This window comes from Pholcus phalangioides, unplaced genomic scaffold (assembly GCF_987345545.1).
Source record: "Pholcus phalangioides strain wild (caught in Gottingen) unplaced genomic scaffold, Ppha-v1.0 ptg000007l_1, whole genome shotgun sequence".
NCBI lineage: Eukaryota > Metazoa > Arthropoda > Arachnida > Araneae > Pholcidae > Pholcus > Pholcus phalangioides.
Window position 1 is genome coordinate 12,058,942 of NW_028301600.1, and position 27,053 is coordinate 12,085,994.

Genomic DNA, 27,053 nt, shown 5'->3' on the forward strand with positions numbered 1-27,053 from the left:
AAAAACTCGGTATAAAGGCACGGTGTTTGTATTATTTTCTTTTTAAACATCAAATGACACTTCGGTATATTTATTCTTTCGACTATTCCTAAAAATTATATTCATGCATATTTCTGATTAAAAACAAATTAGGGACGTTCTGACTATTTATATTTGATAAAATACAATAGACACGTGAAATGTGTATTTTGATGCTGAATCAAGTCTAAAATTAATTTAAAAATTTTACAAGCAGGATATTTTTCAGTTTACATGTACATATACTCTGTAGCCCGAAAAGGTCTCAACGGGCACCTCCGAAGGTGCCAATCATATACAGCGAAACCTTGGTATATCGATATTTTGATAAATCCCTCTACAACACAATAATCTTTCAATCCTTGTTGGGAATTGCGTATAGTCTAATGATAAACTCCTACAACCTCCGACACAACGATATCCTTTACTATGTTGTAGAGATTTTGAAATCTCTACAACAATATTTCATTATATTTCGCTAAAAAAATCACTCTAAATATATTTCTAAATACCTAACCACTTGTCTTCTTCTGAGGGCGTCCAATAACATGAGTGTTTTGCGCAATGTGTCCGCTGAAAGTGTTCATGAAGTTGCCTTGAAGCTACTTCTTGAGTAATACACAAAAGTATAATGCATTAAACGTCTTTATACGGGAGCAAAACATTTAACTGAATTTTATTAATTAACTAATTAATTGCAATTTTTGTTGCGAATGAATCTTTCCAAGTGCATTTTCTGGTGGTACTAACAATACCAACTTAGAAGAAATGCCAAGAACATCATAAATTTGGTAGCGCATGATGGCAATATCACCTCTCGATATAACGATAATCCCTCGTTAACGACATTTTTTCTTGCCCCCCCCCCCCACACAATATCATTATATCGAGATTTCACTGTAACAAAAACGACGTCAGAATTTTTTTCACAGCATTTACCCATCGGGGAAGGTCCTCCCATAAATTTTAATAAATGTGTGATTTTTATCCCGCTCCTATTTCAAAACAATGTGAAAAACGACAAACGTGAAAACTTTACGCTTGGTCTCCCATTGAAGGAGTTTTACATTTCCATCCATTAACCCTTTAATTGGCAAGCATTGAAATATCCAGAGGAGAAAAATTTTTGAGGGGTTAAATTAAAATCAAATGAGGTACTCTAATGTTTTTGTCATGTAATAGCATTCAATGTCAATATTTAAAAATATATGGGATGTTGCACTTCAGGGAGCACGCTGCATTATGATTTACGTAGAATTAGATATTATAAAAATGTCATTTATTGTTTGCCAACTTACTTTTCTATCATCCAGAGTGCCCTCATTGTCAAAGTCCATTGACCATTGTTCATGCTTTTACTTGTTCACATCATCGTCATCAGTTTACGACCGCTTTTGGTCAGAGTCATCTTTCACTTCGTGACATTTTATCTGACAATAGCGATGCATCTCGCATTTTTAAATTCATCAAAGCCATTGGTTTATACGACAAATTATAGTTTTTACAATTTATGTCATTGTTTTACGTTTCATGTTCCTTTTTATATGTTTTAGTTTTTTGACATGACAAAAGGACATTTTTCTTATTTTTATGTCATGCTTTGGCGCAGTTTGGCCAAATTGGTCCTTGCGCCAATAAATTGAAAATCCAATCCAATCCAATCCTTTTCTATCATTGTTGAGGAATGTGCAACAATATGTCTCCTCTAAAATGCAAGGATTAAAAATCGTTCTTGCTTGTCTTGTGAAGAAATAGGAGATATGTATCTTTGAGGCCGGTATTCTGCTGGTAATTATGGAATTTTCATGAACAGCTCATAAAAGTAAAAAGCGAATATTTATGAGTTGCTTAGAAGCATCAAGCGCGAAACGAGATGAAAATATACAATGCTTGTATTTCAAAAAATATATAAGAAACTCACGTTGCTTGAGATCGACAATGCCAAATAAAGAGTAAAACTAACAGTTCAGTCAACACTCAAAAGAAACAGTTTACATCTCTATCAATTGAAAGTAGCAGCCCAAGCAGAAACAACCAAAAGCAACTGTATACCACAAACCAAGTCTCACTGTTAACATAACACATAGTGGTAAATACCTATCAAACCCATTTGCTCACCAACAAGGTGTTAATTATTCTCGTTTTGTTCGTTTGTTGCATCCTATATATATAAAATGACAAGTGTAAGGTTGCAGATGAAATGGCATGGCCCCCTCTCCCCAATTGCTTCTAAAATATACCTTCATTCTAATAAATGCACATTCATTCTTCTTAACGAAACCGCGAAACTTTTCTCCAACTCCCAATCCCATCTCGTATGTTATCACCACAAAATTTGTTAATCACGACAGCACCCAATTGTCCGGGGAAAATACGTTGTAAAAATTTTGCATGTTGTTTATTTATTTTTTGACTCAAAATAAAGTGTTCCGGACTCTGCCACGAAGCTAGGGTGGAAGAGATCTCGGCAAGTCCAGTGGCAAAATTCTGGGGTTCATTCATTCATTCAATGGCAAATACCGTTTGTCTAGCACCCACCAGGTCCATACTCAAGTCGTATATCTTGATCCATTATTCTATAAGAAATTTTTCCACTGCAAAACCGTCCAATTAAGGTCTAGTTTGCATCATTTCAAATGACATCTAGTATTTGTGAGTATAATAAACGGATTATTAGTAACAGCAGCACGATCAGGGAAACCAGTAGCCTACCAAAGTGATTATTTGATTCCTATTCCACAGAGAATTCGACTTGACAATAACGACAGCCACTGTCAGTGACGTTATTGTGACGAATTTAACTATTAAAAAATCGGTGCCAAAAAAACACCCGAATTTTTGCCCCCCCCCCCCCACACACACACACAATCTCGTACTTTTTCACGCATTCATTATTTCCGTTCAATAATTATGACAGCAGACATATGCTTGATGCATGCTCAAGACTTCTACCTCCACTTATATAGCATTAGATAAGTTAAAAAAAGGTTTGTAGAGTACAAGTACACAAGATACATACAATGTGTCCCACAAAGGACTCCCTGATTTTAAAATAAAATAACTCAGAAACGGTAATCGATAAAAGAATAAAACACACGATATGATTATTTTGAAAGCCCTATAGAAATCGGATACAGAAGTTTCAAAATTAGTTACACATTTTGCCGACAGGTGACACTATACGTTACAGTCGCAGTACGGGGTCCGACATATACACTATAGAATGTCAATCACATCACATTATATTCAAAAATATGCACCTTTCACAACACAGAGGGCGCACACAAAAAATTAAATTTTCAGTCACTCTCTGTAGTAACAGTTGGCTGATGCGAAGACATATATGCTGCGTTAAGCGCACACGGGCTCCAAGGAAAGATTGCGATATTCGTTGCCTCTGTAGTATAGAGCGTTCACCCGGAAAGTGAAAGGACGTGGGTTCGATTCCCCGCAGGGGCAGTTGAATATTTTCTCTTTCCAAAAATATATCTTCGCATCAGACAGCTGTTAAAAACCTTTGTATGGATAGCGGAGGGAGACGTCATCCTCGGACTCCCTGTAGTGTTTCAACGGAAATGAACGCACATGCCTCACAGATCAAATCTAGCTCACACAGTGTTACATGATTAATCATGAATTTGTCTCCCAGAAAGTAGTCCCAGGGTAAGATCGAGTGAGGACATGGAGGCCAATACATGCCTATTCCAATTAATGTGGAATCGTTCAATGAACTCAATTACCGAAGTATTTCTTCCTCAAGAACGACAAGAATCGTTTGGAACGGTGTGGTGTTGGCCCAATGAAACACGATCTACTTGCGTGAACGACGAAATGCTTCCTCGATCTTCCAACTAAGGCGACGAATTGTTCCAAAGCTGCAACGTACCGTTCAGCAAGTGATCGTTTGCGCCACATCTATGCTGCGAAAAGCGCACATTTTGAACCCATTGCGATGCGATTGCAACGGACAGTTTATAGACTATTTCTCGGACTCTCCCTACGGTCGTAACATTCGGAATCCTAATAAATTCCAGGAAACCACCTGTCGGTAACATTCGCAACTAATTTTTAAACTTCTTAGATTACTATTTTTACGGGATTTTTTAAGATGACTTTCAAAATAAACATACCACTTGTTTTTCATTCTTCTATCAATCTCCGTTTCCGAGTTTTGTTTCATTTTAAAATTAGGGAGTCCTTCGTGGGACACCCTGTGCATGGACGTCACAATGAAGTATTTTATCCGGACTGTTTTTTTAAGGGGTGTGTTCGATGACTTTGGTGTATATAATGTAGGTATACGTAAGGAAAACCCCTTACGTATACCTACAAAAAGTTATCGAAAATGATATAAATTTTGAAGTTTCATTTGATAAATTCAATTAAAATATAAAAAAACAGGGTCAGGAAAGGGAGCAAATTTGTTTTGTGATATTTGCAACCCCTAAAAATGATTATTGCGGAAAAATGAAAAAAATATCGAATACTGTATAAGACTCTTTATCAAAACAAAATGTCAATCAATAAAATTTTCACATACTGTATTTCTAATATGCCCAAAAGTTTACTCCGTAACAATCAATTGAAAATTTAAAGAAAGAGAGAAATATCGGTGCTATAAATTCTTGATTCTTGCCCTTTTTTACTTGATAAAATAACCAAATCTCAAAATTTATTAGGATTCCGAAAAGTAGCGAAAATAAAATATTAATATTAAATATATATCATCTTATTAAATTTTTATTCAATAAATACGGAGTAAATTTCTGAATAACAGAGAAGCACAAATTTTAATAATTTTTTGATCGTATATAAAAATTTTAATTATTATACTTCTAATAATAATTTTTGAGATTCACATCATCATAGGAAAATCCTTCACTCTTTTTGCTGTTAATATTTTTCAATAAACTCCTATTTTATTTGAATTTTGAAAAAAAAATAGAATTTTTATCCTTTTCCGACATTTTTGGTGAAGCACCCAAGATATCATGTATGTTCGAGTTTTTACCCTCAGGAAAAAAGAAAAACTAAAATTTTAAATTGGCATTCATTCAATATTTATTGTATCAAGCCATAGTTTTTTTCGCAAAAAAGTCTTTAAAATATTCATACTGTATATATGTTCATGAATAGAATCATATGAAAAGAATGGAGAGCGAAAACTTCTGTTTATAGGTAATAGAAAAAGAGAAATAATTATTCTGTTCGCGTGCTGTGTAACAATAGTTTTGTTTCGTGTATACCGTCTGATTCTAAATTTAGAGTCGATTACCAAAAGTTTGCCAAAAATTTCATCGACAAGAACATTCTACTTGGAATACTTTCATGTTTTCAAAATATTTTATAGCTCCCAACGGTATGAAAGAAACATTTGAAATTGCGATACATTCTAATGATATACTTTGCACGAATTTCACGGAGATCATTTTTCGTCGAAGTCAATAATTTTCTAGGAGAAATTGACTTTTTGCATATTATTGATAGTAAAGTGTTTTATTAAAATCTGACATTCATTGGACAATTAATCATTGATCTTTTTGTTTAGTTAATGAATATTCATCAGCCCTTTCAGACCCTGGTGCCACAAATGTCTGGGTTGTATTTTTCCCCTGTAGAATTTTTTCTTTTGATCTCAGGGAGTCAAGTTCTGACTTGGAGGATTGTATAAGTATTGGGTTAGAAATATGGTGAATGTGAACTTTGGGGCCTTTCATCAGAGGGCAGCACTTAAAGTTGAATTTTCAGGAGTCTTATAAGATGGCTTCCAGGAGAAAGTGCCTCCTGGAAAAGTGTGATTAGAATCATTAGTGTGCATAGAATTTAGTAATAAAATTCTAGAAAAAATTGTATGAGAAGATGGATATATTCCAGCATCATCTTGATTGAAAAAAATTAAATGAATTTATTTCTTTCTTCACAAAAAAAACTGAAAATTTGAAGAAAAAAAATAAAAAATGAAGATTTGCTGACATTCAAGTTTTGAATGCATTCCTTGAATATCAAAAATGCAAAAACAATTTGAAAATTCCAAAAAATGAATGCTTGGATCTGAAAAGGTTAAAAATTTTGTTTTAATTTTTCAACTTTAATGAGATTTGGCAATGTTAATTTGAAAAAAAAGTATCGAAGTGATTTTAGATTAAATTTAAATTATAATAACAGTTTAAAGAAAATATTTATGTTCGGTTGCGATATTAGAAACCTCCAAGATATACTTTTAATTTAAAATTTTTTCTCTTAATGTTGGCCGAGTGACAAAATAATTATAATATCATCGCTTTATTCCATTTATCTCGACGCAAATTAATTGAAGTATCCGTTAATAACACGCCCCATGGGAATTTCCTTTTCTCACGAAAATTGGTATGATCTGGTTGCGTTTGGAATTAACTGGCGACGAAACATACAGTTATTGACCTATTAATTCTTTGATTGATTTTTTTTTCTTGTGTGATAAATGGTAAAGCTGGGCGAAAGTGATTGTAATCACTAATAATGTCCTAAATAAAGAGGTCTGATTTTTCTTCTTTGATATTAAATTACTTTGGTATAAGCATGCAATTTACCGAATCTTTGAAATCTCGCAGATGGTACATTCTTGTTTATTTAAAAAAAGTGGAATATTTAACTACCAATTGAGCGATGTTTGTGAGAATTTAGTGTCACGTATACTCCTACTTCTGAAGCTGATTTACACAAAAAAACTGTTTTCAAAATTTATATTTTTAAAATTTGAGTGATTTTAAAAATGTTGTAAATTGGAATGTGTCATAAGACACGGCGTTGCTTGGAATTTAACATCAAATAAAAAGAGTGAAATTGCATACATGCAAGAGAAGGTGCGGAAAAAATTTTAATAAATTATTTCTGCAGATGAAAAAATAAAATCCCGTTTCAACAATCTGAAACCTACTTGTATTATTGTACTATGTATTTGTCTTGTAAGCAAAACTATTTTTATTCTGACCAAAATGCAATAGGAAAATATTAGATAAAAAAGAGTTTTAGGCCTTGTGCAATCCTAAGGTATGTCCTAACTTATCCTAAATTATGTATTAATCCTAAGTTGTCTTCGAGAATTCCTCGAGACAGATCTTCTCGAGAATTCACTCATATCTTATTCATGAAAATAAGTTTCCTAGTTCAACTACGAGTCTCGCGGCATACATCCATAACAAAATTATTTTACGCTATGCTTCAGCATGTGCAAGATGCAGATGAACGTCAATGGCATCGGTGACTTGAATGGTGGAACAATGGTCCTTGCTGAGTGAAGGCTCGTCATATCGATGCCGATTCGAAAACATAAGTGCACTAAGCAAATGATTTTGCTTAGTACAAAACTTAGTACTTTGTACTTTGCATAAATACAAAATACTTTAAATTTTCTGGTGCCCATTTTTGGGCTAGAAAAATACAATGGATCCAGCAAAATCAAGTTAGACGGTGGGGGTTGACCATGGTAATCACCAGGTATAATATTATCATAGGTTATGATATAGTTTAGATACGTATTCGATATCCATATTTTTTTAAGGGCATCTTTTTTCAACCACCTCGTTGGGCTTTTTTTTTGTCTGTTGTGGCCATTGTTTTTGTTATGCTAAATAAGAAGTGTGAACATATTATGTGATGATCAAGGTGAATAATATTGAAAATATTGTGAAAATGAGGTATCGATTAGAAATATATATACACCACCACCTATAAAATATTATTATGATGAATATTTACATGCAATTTTCACTAGTATCATGCTAATATGGTGAAATTGTTAATAATATGAAATGAATATATGAATTATTCACATATTATAATCCGTTTATGTCAGTTCTAATGGCCGTCAGAAAAGTTTTATGTCTAGGAAATGTGAGTCTTTGTGTACAGGGGACATATATGGAACGATATCTCTCAAATGTTCAAATTCTGATTCATCCATTAATTGTGGTAAAGAGTTTTATATAGCAAGTTTTTTTGTGCATAATACGTAATTGTTTCGATACGAGTGCACTTTATCTTTATTTCTAATGAACCTCGGAGCATTGAGAAAGTGACGGAATGTGATATTTTGAAATCTTTCCAATTTGATAAGAGGTTTTATTCTAATACTTCCAGACCCGAGCGGGATAGAGAAAAATTGGTCAAATTACCATTTTGTATAAGGTGAATTTGTTGGAGATAGTGAAGATCGCGTGTGACAAATTTTGTTAAATATGCGTTATGCTTTCTTAGCTTTGATGATTGCCTACTCACAATGAGCTCCAAAAGATAAATGTTTACGAAAAGAGTTCCTTTGTCAGGGGCATGTGTTTTATGTTTCAGAACTGTTTATAAAAAAACAGGCATACTTGAGAGAGTTACCAATGGAGAGACATGCTTTGTTATAATCATCAACAAGATACTCTTCTCTGTCTTGTTGCCACACAAGAATCTTTAAACTCTCGAAGAAATATATCCGGCCTAACTTTAGGTACGTAATATCTTCCCCTTGTTAAAAGAACGACATACAGTTATTACTAATGCAGGCGTTAAGCAACTTACATGATACAGTTCTTATTCATATTGAAGTCTGCCCGGTTTCTTTTATCTCTCTACCATATTTATACCAATGAGAAATTGCAAACTCTTTGCTGCAACTGGGAGAGCACTTATTCTTTCGAAGAAACATTCGATTGCTCTTGCATATCTTCCTCCTTTTATTTCTACCTCTATACTTCTAGATGTTACAATTTTTAACCGGTATTACCATATAAAAGTTTCATAAAGTTATTTTATAAAACTTTGATAGTGTAATACGAGAAGTTATCCATACTTAGAATAAGACAACCATAATATTATTTATGGGCATTGTATCATGTGTAGATATTGGTTACAATTTTTGTGATTGCATTTTTAATTGGGTTGCTGCATTTTTGGAATATATGACATCCATATTTGTTATGGGCATCGTTTTCTCAGCCACCTCGTTGGGCATTTTGCCTGTTGTGGCGTTGTATTTGTATAATACCGGCATTGGCCACGGTAGCTTTGTTCCAAGTGCATTCTGTTTTTTTAGATGGACCTACATATGTCGCCTTTCAATAATTCTCGATGTTTTTCATCTGTTTGCTCGGTTTTTCCTTCCAATTTCTCTCTGTGTTCTTTTCTGAGATGACGGTTCGAATCTCACCGATGCCACCCTATTTCACGTTTTAGAACTTTATAATGAAACAGAGGTATAGTTGAGAGGGAGCATAGAGAGACATGCTTTACTCTCATCATCAACAAGATACTCTTTTCTCTCTTGTTGCCACACAAGAATCTCTAAACTCTCAAAAATATATCATCATCATCAACAACAACTTTCTATCTACTGATAGATGAAGGTCTTCTTTAAATTTTTCCATTTTATTCTGTCTGATTCTTTTGTCATCCATTTGACTCCAGCCACTTTTCCCACTTTTCAAATCTCGTCGATCTACCTTGCGTTTGGACGCCTTCTCGGACGTTTGGCAACACGGGGTACCAATCCAGAATACTTGTGGTCCATCTGTTGCGCTGTCTTCTTGCAATATGCCCAGTCTAAATCCATTTTAAACGTTTTATTCTTTCCGTGATATCATTTACCTTTGTGTGGCTTCTTATCTAAGTGATTCGTTTTCTGTCTCTTCTTGTGATGCCTAGAATACATTTTTCCATGCTCCTTCGTGTTGTCTGTAGCTTTTGTATCGCCTTGCTTGTGAGTGTTTAGTTTCAGCTCCATAAGTCAGTGATGGTAGCTTACACTGGCTAAACACTTTTCTTTTCAGGCAGTGACATGCGGCTCTTTAAAATTACACAGTTTTTGCCAAAAGTCCTCCATCCGATCCTGATCGTTCAGTTTATTTCATTATGATTCCGTCGTCCGTGGTAATTTCTTATCCCAGGTATACATACAGGGTGATCAGCGAATAAGCCCTTATTTCAAAATTAAATATCTCTACAACAAAGATCAATAGAATTATGCGGTAAACGGTACGTTTATTAGCAAAACTGTAAGAATGTTGTACAGGAATTTCGAAAATTTAGGTTTTTTTTTAATTTTTTAAAATTTGAAAAAAACAAAACAAAAATGGAGATTTTGGGGTTCCGAAAATCCTCATTTGTGTGAAGAGAAACCACTGCCTTAAGTTACTGCATGGGCTGCGGTATGCGCCAGAAGCATTATCGGCCCCTTCTTCGTGCGAGAAACGATTATTACTGAACGTTACGTTACAATTTTGGAACAATTTGTCAGCACACATGGCGCATACCGCAGCTCATGCAGTAACTTTAGGCGAATGCAGTGGTTTCTCTTCACATAAATGAGGATTTTCGGAACCCCAAAATCTCCAGTTTTGTTTTGTTTCTTTTAAATTTTAAAAAAATTAAAAAAAACTAAATTTTAGAAGTTTCTGTACAACATTTTTACAGTTTTGCTAATAAACGTACCGTTTACCGCATAATTCTATTGATCTTTGTTGTAGAAATATTTAATTTTGAAATAAGGGCTGATTCGCTGATCACCCTGTAGCTTCCCACTTTTTCTGTCTCTGTGATGTTGAGCAAGGTCTTCTTCTTTAAAGCAAAAGAGTTAACATAACTTTAGTAGATTCATTTTCAAACAAACCTGAATATTTGCCAACGGATGTGGTATTGCTATTGAGACAGTTTGATGACAGCCCGTTAACTTGTGCCCAAATGGCGTAGTGGTAAAGATGCTCATCTTCCACTATGAAGGTTACCATCAAGGTACGTAGGTTCGAATCCGGGCATGGAACGTTAGAAGCAAGTTCTTTACCTACCGAGCCTAGGGCGATGAATGGAGCCTTCATTTCTCCCCCCCCCCCAATTCCACTAGTTGGAAATTGCCGTATGGCGATATATGACCGGAGTTGGTGTGCTGTAAAGTAGTACAACTGTTCGAAGTTTTTTCGATCTGGCACGTGTGTTATCAGAAAACATACCCGGTACAGTCTTTGTTCTTCCAGACCTTTCCTGTCCGCATGCATGTGAAATTCATGTTGACTTTTCTCTGATTCATAAAACCAGCCATCCCTTCTGCTATCCACAATAGAAATGACGATAATTGGCAAAACTAGTGATTTATGCGTTCAATGACAGTGACGTCTAGTGGCTCACCGTTCGCATTACGAGCATGCATTGCATGACAAAAATTGCTTGTCTTGATATTTTTTCTCATTCCTTTAAGTTTTTGTAAGTTCTGAATCACCCTGTAAGTTCTACAAGATGAAAATAGATTTGTTGAGGCAACTTCCACAACACCACATTTATATAAAGTTAGTGTTTTTTCCTTCAGGTCAAAGCAGTCGCATTGCACAGCAACGAAATTCAAAAGGCGTATTCACGTTTAAACGTTTAATATCGTGGCTGTGTCGATGGCATGTCCTCCACCCACTTTTTTTACGTTTCGCATCAATTTACAAAATGCTTACGACAGTATAACTATCAATTTTCCCCCAAAGTTTCGTATTCACTTTACTCAATGTGTAGTGAGAGCAAAAGAAAATGAGTATTGAAAAATAATAAATGTTATGGAAAAAGATAGAAGAAAGAATTCAATGTGTAAATTTTCTTCTCAATGTATGACCACAGAAAAATCTTTCGATATCCTCCTTCCCGTCTTCTTAAGATTTCGTTCAAACTACTTCATGAAAACTTCCTGCGTATTGTCGAATTGCTTGTTTGAAAATATAAAAGGTCAAGTCGTGCTCGAAACATTTGCTCTATCTTCTTTTCCTAAAAATATGTTATTCTAAAAGAGTAGAATTTGAAGCATTGCGATGACATTTAAAAGTGTGACAGTCTTAAAATATTTTATAACATTTCACTCTTTCTCTCATTCATGTGGAAAATAGGGCATTATAATGGATGTTTCATGAAGAGTGTCCAAAAGAAATTTGGAAAAGACCTACGAGTAATACAAATTAATAAATTAAATATCACTAAATTAATGTAAAATATGAAAAAATAGCAGTTTTAGCTGTGATAGTGTCATTTCCATGAAATAATAAGTGGGGATGTTCAGAGCGATTCAAAAGTAACTGAAAAAAGTAAAAATTTAAGAATTTTAAATTTATATAGCAGTAGCATTAACCCGATTTCATTAAAATGACATTTTTTAATAGCGAAAAAAATGATTGAGACATATTTGCAATTGCCACTGCTAGATAACACTGTAGTGGTTCCGACGCCGTTGCTCGTTACTATTTAAACAGGTCTATTCTATTACTGTACAAATTACTGACAAGACTGAAACGCCACCGTCGGTGGCAAATGCAACTATTCTGGAAATTAAATATTTCATAAGTTAAAAAATCCCAAGTCTTTCTGTGCATATGCTTTTTCTTACTTCAGATAATTTTGTGTGTTATGATGGATTACCAAAAGCTGCATTTGAAACCCCCCACTATATTAGATCGTTTTTCTTTCGCTTTTTTGAATAAACGGTGATGAAACTATTCCAAAAAAAGTAGTAGAAATATTTTTGATATTTCACTCGACGTAAATCGCATGTCCAACGAATTCACGAAATTTTTTATCCAAGAATTCCGAAATCTTGACGGCCTGTTGCAAATATTGACGATGTCATATTAGTGATATAATTCAAGGAAAATTGAACATTACAATGAAACAAAGGAACTAAACATTTCATATTGTACAGACACAAATGTTTGGTGAAAATATTAGGGAAAAACTGTATACTGTACATCGATATTCATTGTAAGACATACTTCTCAAACATTCGCATGAGATAGGCTGAGATGTTTTATCACATCCACAGTGTTTAACAGATATTTTACCATATACCTTTCATGTGTTTAACCCCTCTCCCAAGTTAGTAACTTGGAAAATCGTTAGCTGATGCTATCATATCAAAATTACCATAAGTTAGTTATTTTTTACTTCAAACACATAAAGTCGACAATGACAAAACTTTGCATACACTAGAAAGATTGCTTAAACATTCGCGGTCCTATGTCGACAGGTGGAATCGACATCAGAAAAGAACGGCACGCCATTGTTATAACGGTCCCTTAGGATTCCAGGAAGGTCCTTGTAAGTTCATTCTCTCAGAAAAACTCATTAGGAATTCAATAAACGCAAAAGCTAGCGTCCAGGAACATTCCTGTAATCGTGATTAAGTGGGCGCTATGAAGTACAAACAATAAATTACCATAAAACCTCTGGACCGCAAAGGGTTAAAGTTGTGAAGAAAAAAAATTGGGGTAGGCTGTCATAGACATGGCCGCAAGTTTTGACGTGAATACGTTTTTTGTTTTTTTTTAGCGATTTTAATCGCGTGGTAGTCATTATCATCAGCTTTGTCTAATAGCTAACAAACGATACCAATGTCGTCTATTTTCGTTGTGAACCGCTCGAGATATAGCGAAATATTTTGCTACTAATCAGGGAAGCGGTCCCGGTTCCCAGACAGGAGGAGATATTGAAACCCGAGTTATATCATTGAATGCACCTTTGCAATGTGCATTTGATGACGATACCATTGCTTTTGACTTAGGTTACGTACTTCCTGAGGTATGAGCGTTTAAAAAATTTCGTCACGCAACTTTTTGCGAAAGCTCCCAATATCATCAGATGATTAAAAGACGCATTCACGTCAAAAACCTCGATCAACACAGTTAAAAGTCTCATATTATTTACTCAATTGGCTTCCAAAACAGCACTTAAAAATTGGAAACAACATATTAAATAAAACATGACAGCTTTTTCTTAATTCCAATTTTAAGCCGACAGAATATAACACAGGGTGAACAAAAAATTCGTAGAAACTTCAAAAATTCATAAAAACCGGAAAAATAACCGAAATAAAAAACGGTTTACAGGGTTAGCATCGCTAGGTCACGGGAATTTTTTTAAGATAGGAAAAAATAACTAAAAAAACAGCCGATAGGTATTTCTGACGTACACAAGTCAAAGAAAAGATACGCAAATAACGAACAGAATGCCTCCAAATCGTTTATTACAGCAGTATGTGTTCCACATGACCACCACCACAGGCGAATCACAAATCTAGCAACGGCAGAGTGCAGCAGGTCCGGATGTGTACACGACACATCTCGGCGGATCGCATCTTTCAGTTCCGACAGAATGGATGGACCGGATCGATACACCCGGGATTTCAAATATGTCCCATAACCAGAAGTCCGCCGGTGTAAAATCTGGAGACCGAGGAGGCCATAGAAACCTGCAACGCCTACTAATGATTTTGTCTTCAACGAACGTCTGTATCAGGAATGCCTTGACCGGAGTAGCAGTGCGACTAGTTGCTCCATCTTGCATAAACGTGACGGTAGAAAGCGCATCTCTTTCACGCAAACGTGGCATGACCTTCTCGCGCAGAAGCGTTAAATAACACTTCGCATTCACCGTAGCCGTTTTCCACCAATTTACTGGGCACTGCGTTTCAAAGAAGAAGGGTCCTATGATGAACGAACCTGTGAAACTACACCACACTGTCACTTTTGGGAAATGCTATGGTTTCTGTATGTACTCACGTGGATTAGACACAATCCTCACATTCTTCTGAACTCGGAATTTACGCAAGGCAATGGTCGCTGACTCACGTAAAAAAACTTCACCAACAAAGCTGTATCCTTTGCACTCAGCATCCTTGTTCACACACGGTTTACAACGGTGAACTGATTGTGGATTAGGAGCGCAAGTTCTTATAACCGTCTCTTTTGCATATTTCCACCGAATCGCTAGTAAGAGCGCCATCTATCGGTTGTTTTTGAGTTATTTTTTCCCTTCTTAAAAAAATTCCCGTGACCTAGCGATGCAAACCGTTTTTTATTTCGGTTATTTTTCCGGTTTTTATGAATTTTTAGAATTTCTACGGACTTCTTGCCCACCCTGTGTGATATGGCGTATGCATAGGGTATTTATTACTGAAGATGGTGTGTTTCAAACTGTCTACAGCCTATACTACGCATCAGAAAATCATAGAGCATAAGGAACGTCTTCACAAAAAAAAAAAATGGGGAGAATGTTTCAGACCCGTTTAACCGCTTCATTTACGAGGGCGAAATATCTCGTACTTTATTAGCTGGACAAATACTATAAAGACACTATATTAGACACAATTTAAATCTCTCTTTTTTTCCCTCTCATTATCACGAGGTTTCGATGGCGACCCTATGAACGGAATTCAATTTTTTTCTATTCTCGGCATTACCCTCTTTTGCTTATTTCTCGCTTACTTCCTTAGCGATATACATATTATTTTTCTGAAGTGACGATACTGCAAGAACAATGAGAGAGAAAATGAGGTTTGACGACTAAAACAAAATATAGTGTTACACATGCACTGGGTGATTGCTCAATTCCCTTTGTCACGTTTTACTGGCGACCCGTTGATCCTAGAGGAATACTTACAATTAGAAAAATTATCTAACTAATGTATATAACTCAGGTACTTCATACATGTTGCAAGGGGTTATATAATTATCAAAATAAAAAAAAATAACTTTTTATACGGGCACGTTGTCCTCAAAAACCCAGTAAGAATGTTGTTTCAATGTCTCTTCTGAGGTCAACGAAAAAAATTTCACGTTCCTAAGTGCAACATTCGCAGAGATATTCCAGTTCAAAAATTCGAGAAAAGTTGTTAAAGAAGAGCAAAAACTAACGAACTACGCTTCTTTACCTGATTTATGCTATTCTTTCCAACTTTCCTCCGATTTTTTAATTCGAATAGCTCAATGAATATTGCTCTTGGAAACGTGGAATTTCTTTTGTTGGCTTTAGGAGAGACGGGCAACAACTTTTTAGTGGTTTTTTTGAGGACAGGAGTGACCATATAAAAAGTTGGTTTTTTTTAAATAACTATACAACCCCTTTCAAAATGAATGGCGTATCTGACTTCCACACGTTAGTTGGAAAAAATTTTCTAATTGGAAGTATGCTTCTAGGGCCAACTGTTCGCCAATAAAATGAGGGAAGAGGAACCAAGTAATCTCCCTGTGTATGAAAGGGTGGAGTATGAGGATGATAACAAAAAAAAACCATTCTGCACTTATTTTCAAATTTTAACGAAGATACCAGTTTAGGAGTTTTATCGCTGGTACTTAAACTATACATCGTCCAAATTTGTTTCGAAAATCCCATTCCTAAAAAAAGTTAAATACTGAAAACCACTGTATAGCTTGGTGCGGAATCACTGTGTTCGTAAAAGAGTTTCACCAACAAAGAACATTCTTGTACACACTCAAATTCACACTCTCCATTGCGAAAATGGAAAATGATTCTGCTGCAAATTTGTAGATATCCTGCCATGAAGCTTAAGCAGTTAGATCACATTTTATATCAACATATGCACTACAATTTGCATAGAAATCTCCCTCTACTGGTGAATGTCGGAATTGATTTTTTTTTACTCTCATTTGCTTTTGGTACATTTTTCAAGACGTTCCGAAAGTTTTGGTCTTTTGTGATGGGTAGTAATGGCTACAAACAACTCTAGACAAGTCAGCTTTAATCATACACACCCTGTATACTAATAAAAATAGCCTTTGATGAAGCGAAGACTTGTTTAGAACTCAATTCACTGTTTCGATTTCAGTGCAGCAGAACGTCTGATATCTGACCGGTTAACAAACACATCCAAGCTGCTAGACATGTTGCTCTCTTCAGAGAGATATGACAGAAAAATAAGGCCAGACTTTGGAGGTAAGTTCTCAACGTGCTTTTATTAATCACAGTGAAATCTGAAGAATTGCATTGGAAAATTTGTAAATAAAACATTTTATTATCAAATGAGAAAAAGTTTTGTTTAATACCTATTTGGTTCTCAAATTACTGGAGTTTCTGAAAAAGTAAAAACACTACTAATAAAAAAAGTGATACGTTTAGTTATTATTAATTTCGTTCTACATACGAAAATTTAAAATTCATGTATGTAGCAATTGAAGCTGCACTGAAAAGATAACCAGAAATATTATTATAAATATATCGCATTCTTCCGACGGATTTGCTGCGATATCCAATCAACCATTCGAAGGTGCATATACATCTTTTTGTTAATTTTTATTGGTGCAAAGATCATCAAAGGTTATGCTGCGTTTCGAACAACGATTAAGCGGTATAGTGACTTGTAGAATTTGTGTTACCAAGGTTTTGCACCATAAGAGGGCATACGACATTACAATCCCTGCACCCTCGAATGGTTAATTGTACTTATTGTAGCAAATCCGTCAGAAAAATATGATATTTGCTTTTGGTGAAGTGCTGTTGCGTACTCTGTAAAACCACCCTCTACCGTCTTTGTTATTGATATTCGACCGCATATTCTATGACCAAAAATGTTCTTTTAGGAGACTTATACGACCTCTTAAAGTTTGTTCCATGAATTTAGAATCACCCTGTCGCTAGGCATCATTCGATATTTAGAATGTTACTATCTAGTTCTGTATCATTCGTTCTTCTTCTGAGAACCTTGGTGAAAAAATAATGCAAATGAGGCTATAGAAATTAAATTTTGAGGTATTGGATTTCATCATTAACATCATAAAAATAATGTCACTACGAATGAGTATTGTAATGTGTCCTAATGGATCCAATAAAGTATTATAGTAAACGATTTTTATGAGGAATATAAAAAATTCTTTCCCGTTTCCTTAGAATATGAAAAGTAAATTAATGTAAATTATACAATACAAAACACACAATATGCTTTCCAGAGGTATTTTTGATTCCATATTTGATAGTTATCTATTGTTTCTACAGAATAAAACTGAAAGACATAAAAGCGCAGAAGTACTATAGACAAAAATTACAAAAAATTCAGAGTTTGAATTTACTTTGGCTGTCACAGTAACTGTTTTTAGCGTATATTTTAGATATTTTCTCAATGATACCTTTAGATTTTTTTTATTTTGAATAAAAAAAGTGATACGTTTAACTTATTATTAATATCGTTCTACATACGAAAATTCTCGTATGTAGCAGTTGAAGCTGCACTGAAAGATAACTAGAAATATAATTTAAATTGCGCAATTAAAATTCAATTTTTCCCTTATCTTGACCCTCTATCTGGTTTAACCCTGATGGAAGTAAGGCTACGGAGATGTTTCAAATCAATCATATGTACAGATAATAAGAAAAAAAAGACCAAAAAAAGGAATCAACAAAGTGAAGTTTTACATTTTCGTCAGAAACGATTAATTTATCACATGTCAATCACATTCGTCACATTTAAATCTCATTTCATTCTCATTACTTTTCAATCATGACCGGAGCTCCAGTAATGACTTTTTAGCTGGCATTAATCACAATCCAAAAATTCATATATATTTTAATATACAGTGAAAACTTGAAGATTGAAATTTGCAGTTTTTTGTAGAAAATATGTTTCTTTAGAATAACATGTTGATATGTATATCCTAAACTGTTAAAAAACATCAAAAACTTATACATGTAAACAGAGTGCATTCTCTAATTCAGGGTCGACTTTACCAGCTTTTACCAGACGCGAGACCTTGTGAGAAAATAACAGTCCCGCTATTGTTTCCACACCGGTCCAGAATTGATAAAAATTCAGTATAAGCAGAAAAATAAAAGAAATACTTGTAGAATTGATGCAAATTCTGAATAAATGGAAGAAATAATTCCAGAATTGATTAATTCCTAGTAAATTGATTACTTGATTAATTTCCATTAATTGATTAATTAATAACCCCAGAATTTGAAAATTTAAAATTCTAGACTTGACGAAAATTCAGAATTCCAGAATTGAACAAAATTTAGAATAAACAGAATAAATGTAATAAATAATTCCAGACCTACTAATGAAAACTAAGAGAAAACAGAACAAATGGAAGAAATACTTCCATAATTGATTAAATTTCAAAATTCCATAATTGATTAAATTTCAATATTCCATAATTGATTAAATTTCAAAATTCCATAATTGATTAAATTTCAAAATTCCATAATTGATTAAATTTCAAAATTCCATAATTGATTAAATTTCAAAATTCCATAATTGATTAAATTTCAAAATTCCATAATTGATTAAATTTCAAAATTCCATAATTGATTAAATTTCAAAATTCCATAATTGATTAAATTTCAAAATTCCATAATTGATTAAATTTCAAAATTCCATAATTGATTAAATTTCAAAATTCCATAATTGATTAAATTTCAAAATTCCATAATTGATTAAATTTCAAAATTCCATAATTGATTAAATTTCAAAATTCCATAATTGATTAAATTTCAAAATTCCATAATTGATTAAATTTCAAAATTCCATAATTGATGAAAATTCACAGTTGCTTCCAAAATTCACGGAAGAAATTAGCAATACCAAAAGTAGCGGGGCCCCCAACAACACGGAGCCCAGTGCGACCGGACCTGTCGCACACCCATAAGAGTGGCTATGCTCTAATTATATAAGTGATGGTCAAAACAATCTTTTAAAAAGGTTTATTTCTTTCAATTGATATAATAACGCGGTCAGTTTGTGAAGTTTGCTGAGGAATCGGTTCGGTATAACACGGCAGAAATAGCGCTATAAATCTCCGTGCCCTAAGGGTTCTTCATTCTATTTTAAGCGTTTGCCAAGTACTTTCTGGTAGGTATCATTGAGTCATACGTTATTAAGCAAGTAATCAGCCGAGATTCCCTGAAAGTGGTGTCACGTCTTCAGCAAGGTGAACATAACAAATTACACGATGTCCTACTCTTCATTTTCTTTTTCACTCTCATATGATAATAAAAAATGTCTCTCTCACATGGAACCAAAAAAAAAGGAAGACTTATTACTTTAATCTTTTTCTCCGGGCAGATTCATCCACTCGCCCCAATGTGACCCCGCCTATACCCCATCTCTTAGGGCCTTAATTGGGGTTGCACCTAAAGTAATTGATCGGACAGCTGCCCTGATAGTGAATGATTTTCAAAGAGGAAAAGACTCATAATATCAGTAAAAAAATATTCTCCTATCCCTATATACTTCAAATAAAAAAGCATCTGCTTTTTTTTTTAAATTTAAAAAATAATGATTCATATTGTTAAAAAAAATATTTTAAAAAGTCCCGATTGTCAGAAAATGTTTAACTATTTTCGAAAATATTCTGTGTTAGTATAAATAAAATTTCATAGCGAATTTTTTTTCATACATTAGAACCTGATTAATTAATGTTAAAATTTCTTGTTTAAGGGGGTCTCACGACCCTTAAAATCGGATTTTCAAACATATTTCATTCCATTGCAAATAAAACACTAAAAAATTCATGTCAATCGGTTAATTTGTTCTTTTCCTAATAAAAGAAAGAAATAATGAGTTATAATGTAAATGTATAGGCATTATTTTTAAAAATAAATATATTTATCAATATAAATAATTAATTGTTTTTATTGTGCCAAAACAGATATACCTGAATAGCGCTTGTGTGGTTTCTATATTTGTCAAAAGCTTAAAATAGACCATAACAAATCGAATTGATTCCTAAGTTGGTATTAAATGAACTGATTTAAAATGCAGTGTGGAAACTATGAGGTAAAGAAAGTTATAGTCTATATCAACTGTGTAAAAGAACTACTTCAGACTGGGGATTTTATTTTATTTCTCTTTGCAAATTCATTTTATAGGTCCATTTTCGCCCATTTTCGAACACTCATTACGAACAGATGACAAACGGAGACGGTCATCAGCAATGCCAAATTACTTTTGAACTTCCTTCAAGTTCTATGGCAAAGTCGAATTCTTAGTATTTCTTTGTGCGTGAGAAGTTCAATCGCGTGCCATGATTTCCTTGAAAATATGCATGCATGTATTGAGTTCAGAAGTACCTTTGCCTTGGCTCAATTCAAGCAATTTAACCTTCCTTTTTTTTCTATCCAATAAAAAGAAAAAAAATCTATGTAGTTACATTTATAACAACTAATGGTTTTCCGAGTGTCAAGTATAAAGAAGCAAACAAAAAACACAATGTTTTAACTATGTTTTTTCATCAATATTTACGTTACTCTGAGAACAATCAGGAAAAGGATTCGGTATTCAGCTTATATTTCCTTTGAGAAAAATTTGCGAAATTCCTTTCAAAACTAAATAGGAATTCAATATTTTGCTCTAAAAATTAAATGGTACTTTTTAATACTTTTATAAACGGTAGCTGAAGAAAAGAAAATTAAACTTCTTAACCTGATTTCAAAAATGCATTGTTTTTCTCAGGTTTTACTCAAAATTTACTTTTTTCCGTGATTAATATTGAATAAATTGCATTCAATTTGCGTTAAAAAATTTCCGCATAATTTGTTAGTTTCTCATTTCCAAATAAAAAGATGTGTGGCAGCACCTAAAAACATAGCATGATCTGCGTATACAGACATGCTCTGTTAGGTTCTGCTTGGACGCAATTCGGACACAGCCAACTCTTGGCAGGTTAAACTGTAGTATATTGGTTTTATGACTACGCTTATCGAAAATTAACCATGTAAGTTACAAGCAATGTGCAGTGGCACAGAAATTTAGCCGTTATGCAGTGGTAAGACTTCGGTCAAAGCTGGCTGAAAACGAAGCGTATCCACTCCATGCTAAAAAACAGCAGCTGAATTGAAAGCAGCACTATCTGAATTTTCATAGGTGAAGCTTGTAGGTATAAAAATGACGTGGTCATCGAATTGGTATACTTTCGCATCCATTCTATCTACAGTGAAATTTCGCATCTTCAGACATCTCTGATAAATATGATATCGTATCGCGCAGAGAGAGAATTTCAGTTAGTCCTCAGAATGCCTTCCGTAAACAAAGAGCTTAAAAAAAACGAGGTAATCTACCCCAAAATTCTCACTTGATTAAGTTAATGGTATTAGTGTGTGTGAAAAATGGTGCTTTCAAAGCTGTCAGCCAATTTAAGTCCGAAAAAACCACGATAAAGCTGGCAACCAATCACACTCAAAAAAACCCACAATAGCAGAGAGGACGCTGCTGTCGCATTCAGATGATGGTTTATCCAAAGAACTGATAACGCTTACTCCTAATGCGGCTTTTCCTTAGGTATAAAATGGCTGTTACGTCCCCGCTCATAGCCCCCAATCCCTACATATCGCAGTTTTAGTACGAATTGAAACCGGAGAGAGAGAGAGAGAATTGAAGTCCCATTCCACAACAAACAAATCCAAATTCAGTGGCTCAAATATTACCCCTATAAAGCCGATGCAATTTCATCTGCTGAATCCGAAAGTGCCGGTTTTGATCTCGAATCCAGTCCTAATCGTCCCGCAACGGTTTCATTAGCTTTAAATCAGAACTCAGAATAGGTCTCAAGAATAATTTTGCACCACTTCATACCACATTTTAACAGCCGTATTTCTGTAGCACGATGCATTATCATCGTGGTGAAGACAGCAGTCAGTTACGTGGTCCTTCCACAAAGTAGAAAGAACGTAATTGTCTGAAACAAGGGGGTGCCCAACCTACAATACTTGTAGTCCCCGAAGGGAAGTTAGGTGTTCTTCCATGTTTCGCTTGTTATATTATAAATATACAGTATATAACTTTTTTGTATTCACATAAATAATCCCTAATTTTTCTACTCAGTTTTTTTAGAGCTTATTGCCCGTGTTACTGTCCGTTTCTTATCCTATTTATTTATCTGGTGAAAATAAGTGTTTATTAGTTGATTTACCGTCGGAATCGGAGTACGAATCGTATGGTTTGAGGTTTTGGACTTCTGGACAAACCAAGGCAAGGATCTCAAACTACATGAACCAGTTGAATATTTTACCAACGTGAAACACCAGCTGTTTTTGCGTTGTTAAGGTATTGCAGGGACCCTAAATGAACACTCACTTGCAGCTCGAGTCATATATGAATTATGCATTAGAATTCCGAACAGTACGAATTAATAAGCTTTCCACATAACTTCACTTCTATTTATACGAAACTACCTGGCAATGAGGATACTATATATTCTTGCTTGAATAGCTTCTCTAATTTATTTTCATCCACAAAAATGCAAAGTACGACAGTATTTTAGCCTGAATAATCTAATTTTATTTCTATAATAATAAAATTTTCCAGTTCGGTATATCTGTTTAAACTACACGTATTCATACTCGGTTATTTTTACTTTTATTATATACTTGCAGCATCTCCAACGGAAGTATTGACTGACATTGAAATCAGGAGTTTTGGTTCAATTTCAGAAACAGACATGGTAAGTTATATTCAAAAGTACTTTTTTTCGGTAACAATAGGCAATTAACTCAACAAAAGACATTTTGCAAAGTCGGAACTTACATCTACTTTTTTTCAAACCGAGCACAATTCCGGTCCTATCCCTATGGGCAAGTTACAACCGAGTCAGTTGTCCCGGAAGTGTGAGTTTGTATACCAACCGGTCCGAGTGCCGATATACTATAGTGAGTGCCGTCGCTATATTGTAAGAGTACGAACATAGTGCACGTTGGTTTCCGATTCTGCATGTCGGCGTCGTTGCTGCTTGGTTAAAACCTCAATTTTATGTTTTTTCAAGCAATCCATATTTAGCTGGTTTTCGATTCTGCGAGTCGGTGCCGTTATGGATTGAGTAAAAAAAACTTTCCAGCGTCAGTGTTGCCATCTATATTTCAAATTAAGAGTGAAGTGTAATGATTGGGTATTTGTACCGTCGTAGGCCTGTTGTTCTCTGTGGAGAGATTTTTTAACGGAGAGATCGGCTGGCATTCACTCCTCGAAGTTGGGAACCACAAAAAAAACAACTTCAACCGACCATCAGTGTGACTCCGTTAGGGTTCAAACCTTGGGATGCGAGTCCGTCACTATAACCACTCGACCACCACAACGGCAACTTACATCTATTATAAGTCCCGGTCTAATTAACCCTCGTGAACATAAAATGATCATGGTTGTACCAAAATATTCGTCATGTTTCCAATAAAGTTATTTCAGCATGAATATCTTGAGTATAATTTTCAAACTTTGAAAATCGAGATTAAAGAATCAACTTTATCTTAAAATCTATCAAATGGATTCCTTATAAAGAAATTGACTTATCAATACTCATCACTATTTTTTGATTTCTTAATTGCACTGCCTGGAATGTTCGTAATTTTTTTATATGAAACAAATTTGGACTCGTAATAAGGAATCATGAATAAATTAAACGGCAAGGCACGGAAGAAAAAAAAAAAGATATAGAAATTTCTTGAACGTGACTAAATTGTTGGTCCAGAATTTTTATTACATCTTTCCATTTGACAGAGCCTCCTTTATAAGTGAAAGTAAATTACGGCTGTTCTTGTTGCAATCGGACGTGCATTAATGAAAGCTTTAGAGAGGAAAACAGAATATTCTCTCTTATGGAATGGAGACTAGTTGTCCATGACGTCGAAACGAATAAAGAGAAACACTGCGTCCTTATCCGTGCATTACTAGGCAATAAAAATCACGTGCTCTGGCAGGAGCAACCAATCTTTGGTCGTCATGACAATAGGTCAACACAGACTCCATATGAGTGCAAAAATGATCTCTCACGCCACGTTGATTTCGCAGGTGTGGTCAGTTGCTGTGGAGAAAAAGAAGGGTAGCAAACTGAGTTCGTGATATGGTTAGTGCCGAGATCACAATCGCATTTTAATATCGCCAACGCTAATGCACAGATATGCAACTGTTCTTCGCACGCACCTTCAATCGCGTATACAGCCATGACACACTGCCCAAAAGAAAGGGTTGAAGAATTTATTCTAGCGGCCTTGGAAGCACGCTATATGGCAGGCATTTTTTGTTCAACGGAAGTCTTACTCTCATTTCCGACTGGACATTTTAATAATGCAGACTTCCTTGCATTACCATTCGACTCGTGTTTCAAGTATTTTCTCCCTAGCAGTATGCTACGAAATTGCATGCTAACTTTGAGATTTCTTCGCGTTCAAAAAAAATAAAAAGGAAAAAAAGCGCTATAAGCAAATCCGTAGCACGTATGTTCTCTTACCTGCCAAAATACGTCACCACTTATTCTAGTTTTATCAAGGCTAGGCCACGACGTATTCACGCGAATCCTGTCCAGAATTCATTAAGGAAACACGGGTATTTTCATTTTTTAATTCCATCTAAATTTTCATTGAAAAGAATAATACCCCAGACCTTGGTAGAACTAATTCCGAGCTACTGGATTGCTTTAACCCTGTGGCTGCGGAAATAGTCAGAGGAATTCTCTCTCACTGCGAGAGCAAAAACGAATTCCTTTTTTTCAAGTTTTTATTCTTGATAGATGGCGCTCAAATTCGGATGTTGAAAATTCAATATACTGGAAAAAAAATTGGCGCTACAACCACACACACACACGATCACGGGCACATCAGTGATTGGAGGCAGACACTTTACCGCAACACTATTATGGGCACTCAGCTCATACAATACAAGCTAATCTGTCAGAGAATAGAGAAATAATGAAAAAATAAAACACTATAATGTACAGGATGCATAGGTAACAGGCCGTATGACATTTTACTGGTTAACCATTGATCCTAGAGGTATACCTCCATACCTCCAATTAGAAAAAGTACTCAAATAACGTGTAGTACTGAGATATGCCATTCATGTTGCAAGAGGTTGTATGGTTATCAAAATAAAAAAAAATTAACTTTTTATACATTTCCCGTGTGCCCAAAAACCTGATTAGAAAGTTGTTGTGCTGTCTCTTCTGATGCCAACAAAAATCCATGTTTCCAAGTGCAATATTCGCTGAGATATTTGAATTCGGAGGAAAGTTGAGAAAAAAACAGTGTTAAATACGGGTAAACAGTTTTACACCTATGCACCCACCCTGTGTGTGTGTGTGTGTGTGTGTGTGTGTGTATATATATATATATATATATACATACTGGTGTGTGTATATATATATATATATATATAGAAGAAAATATTGTAGAAAATTCATTGCTTACATATTGATAGTGAGAAGAAATGTAATTTGAAAGCATTATGTGAAAGTTGAAAGCAGTGTATGAAAACTGAACAATTCAAAAATGAAACTAATCGAATCCAATGTCTAGAGATATCATCGGGCGAGTGGGGAGGGCATTAGATTGAAACAGAACATTTATGAGAGCATTTGAGCCCGAAACCCCAAATGAATTCTCGATCCCCCCGACGTTCTGATATTGCACCAATGAAATCATTAAAAACAATAAATTTTTTATGTTTTTTTTACACTACACTGCATATTTCAGCTGCCTATGGCACTGGTATTGGTGAGCTTTGACAACAATCAATCAATTTTGCACCATAATGTATATTTTAAACTTGTATATTCTTAGACTTGATAATTTGTTAAAGTATACACTGATTTAGTGCAAATCTCAGTTTTCTTACGAAAACGTTTATTGATTATATCCGTGTTTCTCAACCTTTCTGAGAACAAGGACGAGTAAAATGTCTGAAACAAATTTGACGGATTATTCCCTATTATTTTCGTTGTCCTAATTTTTTATACGTTTGTTCAACGATACTCATTTGAATTTTTAATATTTACTGAAGTCGTGAATACATAGCGCTATTATACATATTGTAATGTGAGTTATATTAAGATAATTATGGCGAAAATTTTAATTATTCATCTCATACATTTGTTATATTTAACGTTCTGTCCATAATTTTTTTTTTTTTTTTTTGGAATTATAATTACGATTGGTGATTTTTTGCATACTTCTGACAATGTTTTTGATGACATTTGGCGATGTTCCGTATTTTACGGATTATTATTTAAGATCCGGTTTAGCGTATTTTATTTTTTTCGATGAAATATAATTAGCAGATCATTTGAATATTTTTTGTGCAATACATTTTTGTTTACTGCGATTTGCAGCAGGCCGTTATTTCCACACCCTTCAACAATTTTAGCAGTACTTAGCAGTATTTAAAGTAATAAAATTTCAATTTGTTTTCATGTATTAATGATATCCCAATTTCCGCATTCTCCTCGATTATGTATGGGGAACCTAAGTATGGAGATATAATTTTATTTGAACCCATATGGATA

General features: G+C 34.4%; 1 protein-coding gene across 3 annotated transcripts in view; it reads left to right on the top strand.

The window, feature by feature from the left end:
- Positions 1–27,053, top strand: part of LOC149084919 (gamma-aminobutyric acid receptor subunit alpha-2-like) — a 97,047-nt gene that overhangs the window by 55,195 nt on the left and 14,799 nt on the right. For all 3 annotated transcript variants that reach the window (XM_089232657.1, XM_089232658.1, XM_089232656.1), the window contains exons 2-3: positions 16,625–16,731; positions 23,161–23,228. In XM_089232657.1, coding sequence (XP_089088783.1) covers positions 16,680–16,731; positions 23,161–23,228 — 120 coding nt within the window. In that variant the 5' untranslated portion in view covers positions 16,625–16,679. The remainder of the gene's footprint in view (positions 1–16,624; positions 16,732–23,160; positions 23,229–27,053) is intronic.